Raw genomic sequence first — 7,293 nt, forward strand, 5'->3', positions numbered from 1 at the left:
GGGCTACATTGCAACAAATTTGAAATTTTGGTAGCTAATTGATACTTTTTCAACTCTTAGGATCTAAGTATAAATGAACCAAACTTGGACAGATGTTTCTATAATTTTCTCTAACAATTACCATAACTTTTGTATCAAGCACATCTCATTCCGCAGTCAAGTACTTAACGTCGTCAATGTGATTGATTGCACCTCATCCCAATCTTTTAGCGGGTTAAGTCGAACCATGCCCATTTCTTACCTGATTTGATAAAAATTATCCACATGAGGCTACTTTGCAAGCAGTTGTTAAATTGGAAACCAGCGAGTCTGGGACCAATATGTTCTCCGATCAATGTATCTTGAACCAATTTTTATTGCTTCCAGAATCCAGAGGTTTCCATAATTTTACTACGCAAAGATACGTTGCCCTAAAATTCGACCGTTGCGTTGGTAAATCCCTTGCGCAACATCCAAAAAATCCACGCCTCCACGCCGCGCTATATAAATTCAAAAAAAATGCCTGGGGTGAAACAAGTTGGGAGAGGAAAAAAATGGCTCCTTTGAAAGCCATCAACCCCGGTAGAGAAGCCATGGTGAACAGAAGCTGTTGCCCTCCAAAAACCCAATCATGGAGGAGAAAGAAAACCTGACACCTCCCCACGAGATCCTTTCCGAAGTCACCCCAAAGAAACCAAACACATGTCCAGATTGTAACCAAAATGGTCCTCAGAGGGCTCCAAACTATCCTTCCCAATTCCGATCCGAAACTGATGAGAAACCTCATGACCCTGAAGATGATCGAGTTTTCTGTATTTGTGAGAAGAGAGGAGTGGAAATGGAGGAGGGCATCTCAACATGTAAAGAAGAGCTTGAATCGGAACTGGAAGCAACATCGACGAAGAATTTGGTATGCAAGGAACGTTTTGAAGGAGATGATGAGATCACTTCTTTAATGGAGTCTCTCTTTCTTGAAGCGCAGGATCGCAGTTGGGATGAAGAGTCGGAGATCAGCCTCCACCTCTGTTACTGCTCTTACTGCAATGGTTTGTAAGGCTACATGGGGGTTTCTGAGCTAATTTATCTTTTATCTTCTAGGTAACTTTTTGTTGCAAGTAATGTAATTTTCTGTCAACAGACCACTCTCGAATAAAAGCTGAATAATGGAAGTATTATCTCCATAAAATACATGCATTCTGACAACAAACTGAACATTCAAATGCAATAAATTTACTTGCACAATATGCGCATTTGAATCGATAAAAGTTCTTGAAAAGAAGCAAGCCTTAGATCCTGTTTCCAAGAACATTTTCGCAGCAACGGCGACAATTAGAAGTACGTATACAAGTGTAACAAATAGATAGGAGACAATACCCACATATGATTCGATATATGTGTTTGAAACCAACGAAGGATCTGTTGGATGTGTTAATAATTCTACAAAGCAGCCTTTCCACCTAGAAGGCTGTCTTTATCTCGACTGGTGGTTGAAGAAGTGTTATTGTAGCAATTCCGGACGTTAAGCAAGTTATATACATGGCTAGGCGCCTTTGTTAAAGCTTTCAATCTCCTTCCCTTGTCCTTCTTCAATGGCTTTATCTCCAAGTTCTGTTTTATTAGATAGAAAAATACTATAAGATAAACAAATACAATGCAAGTTAACAATTTTTCCATGTTGCAAATTGATATTTGATGTCAGTAAGTGCAAAATTACCTCGTTCGAATTCACGGATTCGGTGCTGTTTTCCCTCCCATGAGCCTTCTTCTCCTTCTTCTCCATGATTTCAGGTAGTTTATCTGCATTTATCCATGAAGAAATTGTTGAGCAATTCTAGCCTTGGACGTCATTACCATGCTTGGGAAGAAATTTTGCACCAATAGAAGAAATGCCGGCTAAAACTTGAAAATGTTGTTTTATTGCTTTAAATCCCACAACTGAATGTGGGTCCCATATTAAAAAAAGATTTTTTTTTGCATGAATATTCTTTTAAAAATTCAAATTTGCATAAATACTCTCTTAAAATTTATATTTATTTTTGTATCCTCATAAAATACTGTTTTTGCATAAATGCCTCTAATATAATGGTTCTTCAACACCGTTAATAAAAACCATATTTATTTTAATTAAAAATAAAATAAAATTTTAAAATTATTTTTTTTGGTTCTCCATCGCGACTGTCTTAAAAATGTTTCTTTTTGCACGTGTACCCATTAAGAGTATTTTAGTCATTTTCATTTGAAACTATTAATTTTTTAACGACGTTAGATGGCATGGCTATATATACAAAAATAAGAATGAAAAAAAATAGAGTAGCAAAATAAGTATTTTACGAGGATATACATGTAAATATTAATTTTGAAAAAATATTTATGCAAATTTGATATTTAAGAGAAAAAAAAAAACCTCAAATAAAAAAAAATACCGTACCTCTCCTTCTATTGCCGCCGAATTTAACCGAGGAATCGGCCTCCGAGTCGCGCGCCAAATCCATGCAATAAAACCTAAAACTCGGCGATCCGAGCGGTTCCTCATCCGCCGCGAAAGACCGCAACTTCTTCCCCTTCTCGTCGTCCTCCTCCTGCCCCCTGAATCCTAACCCCCTCTTCTCCTCCTCTTCCTCCTTCTCCAGCACAGCCGTTGCCGCCGCCGCCCCGGTCTCCTTCTCCTCCACCGCCGTCGCTGCCTTCTCCTCATCGTCTATCGTTTTCTCTTCATTCACCTTCTCCGCAGCTGTGGGGAAGGCGGCGACGGCCTCCGGCGATCCGGCGACCTCGTCCTCCTGCCCCGCCTCCGTCCCGGCAGCGCCGCGGGTGGACTCGTCGTCGACCATCTCCTCGCGTTCCTCGGGGCGGAGGAGCTCCGAGCTGGAGACGATGCTCAATTTCCTCTCCCTCCTCCGCCGTTTCACCTCCTCGATCTTCCGCCGGATCGGCCTCATCCCCGGCCGCAGCTCCATCCACGGCTCCGGCTTCGACTGGCCGTGGCCCATTGGAGAAGCGAGGAGAGGGAGAGAGAGAGGGGGGGGGGGGGGGGGGGGGAGGATTCAAGGATTTGTTCGAGCCTTGGACGGGAGACGATTTGAGGGGAGGGGAGGGCTGGGGTGTTTGGAAGGGCGTTAGGATTAAGGTTTGGGGGCGGGGCGGGTGGCGGAGAGTGTTTTCCGGTTACCGTTGGCATTTTGGGGAGGGGCGTTCTCAGACGGGGAAGTGAGATCGGGGCGATCCTGATCGTTCGTTGCTGGGGCAACGTGATAAGGCGATTTGCGCTGTAACGGCCTCGGACCACCACCCATTTTGATCAACCTGGACCCTCAGGTCAAGCCTAACAGGTGGGACCCGCTGTTTGGGCCAGGGTGATTACTATTTCAATTGGAACCCACACGAGAGGCATGGCAAGGCAACGGTGGATTGAGTTGGCTTGTGATCCGCACATGGACAAGGCCATCCTATCCATAAAAATCTCACTCAAAAGGGCTCAGATTGATTCGATCGAGATGCCTTGTTTGTGGTCTACCTCAAAACAGAAAAATTATTCCTTACACCACATGCACCACATTATTAGTGCACGGTAGAAACAATCCGAGTCCTGTGATAGGGTGATAAGATGACCATCCAAGATAAATCTATAGCAACGAGAAATCTGACTGGTGCGATGCATGGTGCTCTGGTGCACATGGTGTAAGATCATGGTGTAAGATATAATTTTCTCTCAAAACGAGATACACTGTTGATATATGTGATACTGTATATAATTGTTGGTCCATCATCATGAATGGATGCATTTTAAAATCACCTAACTGTATGGAAATAATGCAATAATTATTAATTGTAAAGGTGGAGTTGTTTAAGGGCTGGCATCCTAGCTATCCTCAAGTATTTATATTATAATAGCAGAGATTTTATTGTGAGTCTAACAATGTTGTCCGCTTAGGGTTTTATCGAAATCAATTTCAGTTAACATTTGATCAAGGTTCCTCCCCAAATAATGACCCCATCACGAACATTGTTTAGGGAAGCCTTTGATTAATTTTTTTTAACAAAAATTAATGGTTGTCATTAGACATTATAATTAGAAAAGCAATTGTGCTGTCTAGTTATGTCATTGTTCACAGAAACAAAATTAGCCTTAGAAATCTATACCAAAAAAAAAAATTGACGTGGTCTGGTAATTTGGTTTTAAAATTAAATAATCAGATGAATAATGTAAATGTGAAGTCACAAGTATTTCTGCTTGAAGAATGTTCACATGCATGGCATGCTTAGCCGAGCCGAGCAAGCAAGTGAATGTATGTACAAGTGTGGTTACCAACCTATCTTTCCTAAAGCCCAACTTGAGCTAAGAAGAATCAGACATCAAGAAATACAAAAGTACTTGTATTTAGCTATCTAATGTGGGACTATTAAATATGAGATTTTATGAATTTTGAACCTTTTCAAAAAGAAATCACATTATTAAAAAATTTAAAAAAATTTAGACATTTAAAATTAAAAATTTTAAAATTTTCAACAGAGCTAAACTTGGGAAATACTACTATTATAACTCAATATATGGAAAGTAACTGAGGAAACTACAAGAGTGATTGTAAGACTATTGAGAAACCAATAGAGGGTTAAGACTACTGAGAAATTTTAAATTTTTAATATTTTAAAATAAAAAAATAAAATTTACACATTGGCCAGATGGTGATCATATTTTTTATGCAACAGAATGATTCATGAATCTATCATTGGATCGCATGATGGACATTTCGAGGTCTATAGAGGTGGATAAATGAAGGAGTTCAAAGTGCTTGGAGAGTTGTGCATGCATGATGCAATGATCATCATAAAAGTAGATCAATCATTCTTTCATGAGAAGATACAACATGAAACCTCAGCTGCAATATATGAGCCAAAATTGATACCTTCTATTATACTGTATATTACGTGATTTTCTGATTGTTTCTATATATAGATTTGGAAGAGGTAAATAAACATCTTCCAACCAAGGGTCTTTCCACAATCTAACGACTTCACCATTGTAAAAGTTAGAATTTGGCGACATTCCAAACTCTTGAAACCTATCTCTTTCTAAGATTGCATAGGATCCTTAGTAAATCTTCGGTGGTATTTCTCTCAGTTCTGTGTCTTCCCCAGCTATATCTCTTGTCTAAGCAATCACCAACACCACTATGGTAGAAGTGTCTATTAAACATATGAGATAATAGGTTCATTATAGGAAGACGAACCTATTATTTGTTGATTTAGATAGCCTAGCTGCAACATAGGAAGAAGAGCTGGATGTGCTCCTTGCCACCCATGAGCAGCACTTTGATTTGCTAATCCCGATTTCGAGAATTTCCAATAAGCTTCACAAGCACTCTTAGAAGAGTTGTGGACCAAGTCCGTAGGGTATCCCTTTACAATTTTGTAACGCCCAACCCAACTAATAAGAAATTGGATCTAGTCCACTTGATTGGCTAAGATATAAGAGTTGGAGTAGGAGACAAAAAAAATGATGACCCAAGGATTGATTTAAAGATTGATTTTGATGATCACAAAACCTTGAAGTATAATTACTAATGTTTGTGTTGCAAGAAGAAAGATATTTATTTTGCTAGAAACATAACAAGTTGGAAGAACACAAGAAGGCCTCCAAAGCTCTCAAGAAAAGTTGGAAGAAAGCTACAATTTATTGGCCCAAGTATCAAGTTCAAAGGATTCAATTTAGAAGAGCAAGTTTTAAGAAAAATTCAAAGGAAAGGCACTCGAGTCGACTCCTACAGTTCCGAGTCGACTCCAAGGAGCAACAGACAGCCGGACAGAAAGATTCATCTCAGAACCTGTCAACGAGTCGACTCCTGAAGAGCGCGAGTCGACTCCGATGTTCACCGAGTCGACTCCAAGGAAGTAAGAGTCGACTCCAAGCAGTCACAGGCAGAAAAGTTAGAGAACAGTTTTCGGGTCTAAGATTCGAGTCGACTCCAGTGGAACGCGAGTCGACTCTGATGGTTGGCAAGTTGACTCCAAAGAAAGTGAGAGTCGACTCTCAGAGGAACACAAGAAAAAAGTCAGAGAACGTTTTTCGGACTCTGAGATTCGAGTCGACTCCCGCAATACGCGAGTCGACTCCTAGACACCGCGACCCCAAAGAAGACAGAAGACCAATCTGCTGTGTCTGAGAGCCGAGTCGACTCCCGCAAAATCCGAGTCGACTCCGAGGCAGCACAACCCCAAAGACAGAAGACGGTATTTTCGTCTCTGAGAGGCGAGTCGACTCCAAGACAGTTCGAGTCGACTCTAAGGCAGCGCGACCCCAAAATACAGAGGATCAGTTTTCGGGCTCTGAGAGCCGAGTCGACTCCAAGAGAATCCGAGTCGACTCGAGGAAGAAAATCAGAAAATATGTCCTCTGAATTCATGGGATGAGCCGACTCCGAAGATGCCAAGTCAGCTCCAGATGTTGGCGAGTCGACTCCGGGTTAAGACGAGTCGACTCCCAGTCGAGGATGCACAATAATTCAAATTTGGAACAGTGGCCGAGTCGTCTCCAGTAAAGCACGAGTCGACTCCTGCAACAGACGAGTCGACTCCTGATCGCGCGAGTCGACTCCGATCCCAACGGTAATATTGTCAGGAAGTGCAGACTGTGTCCAACGGCTCTATTTTTGTCTCTAACGGCTATATTCTTGTTTCCACGCCATCTAAAGCTATAAAAACAAGAAGAGGGCTAGGGGAGAACTTATGGAAGTGGGAGAAAACATTTAGGAAAGAGATTACAAGGGAAATCTCCCATAAGCACAAAAAGGGCCATTCAAAGTGAAATAGAGAGAAGAAGAGCATCCAAGTGAATCCCAAAGCTTCCTCTTCATCCGTGTGCTGCCTCGGTGATCCTCTACTTCGTGCCAAATCAGAAGAGGGTCAAGTAAAGAAGAAGCCGAGCTCCTTCATCTTCAAAACTCGGTTGAGGGCTTCTCTTTACACTATTTTGTTTATATTGTTATATTTGCTTGTATAAGAAGCTTTGATTTGTTTTAAACTTTGTTTTTAATATCTTGTAACTTGATTCAATCAAGGGATTGAATCAAGGGGTTAAGGTTTGTTGGTGAGCCAAAGGAAAAACCAACGGTGAGAGGTTTGTTGGTGAGCCTAGGTTGAAACCAACGGTGTAAGGGTTTGATTGTGATCCCGGAAAAACAATCGGGGTGGTTCTAGTTGGTGAGCCTGGAAAAACCGACCGAGTTCGTTGTGCGCTCGTAAAACAACAAGTTGAGTTGTGAGCTTGTAAAACAACCGGCTGTAATCTGTAGGATTATAGTGAAATTCCCAAGAGGT

At 41.3% G+C, this 7,293-nt stretch overlaps 1 protein-coding gene across 1 annotated transcript; it reads right to left on the reverse strand.

The window, feature by feature from the left end:
- Positions 1–1,187: 1,187 nt before the first annotated feature.
- Positions 1,188–3,222, reverse strand: LOC103715313 (uncharacterized). The gene is made up of 3 exons (XM_008802896.6): positions 2,408–3,222; positions 1,694–1,776; positions 1,188–1,587 (listed from the first exon to the last, which is right to left on the reverse strand). The coding sequence occupies exons 1-3, from the start codon at positions 2,967–2,969 to the stop codon at positions 1,417–1,419; spliced, it is 816 nt and encodes a 271-aa protein (XP_008801118.4). The 5' UTR covers positions 2,970–3,222; the 3' UTR covers positions 1,188–1,416.
- Positions 3,223–7,293: the final 4,071 nt, after the last annotated feature.

The sequence above is a fragment of the Phoenix dactylifera genome, chromosome 12, assembly GCF_051530095.1.
Source record: "Phoenix dactylifera cultivar Ajwa chromosome 12, Ajwa_hap1_PhDact_Kaust_v1.1, whole genome shotgun sequence".
NCBI classification, from domain to species: domain Eukaryota; kingdom Viridiplantae; phylum Streptophyta; class Magnoliopsida; order Arecales; family Arecaceae; genus Phoenix; species Phoenix dactylifera.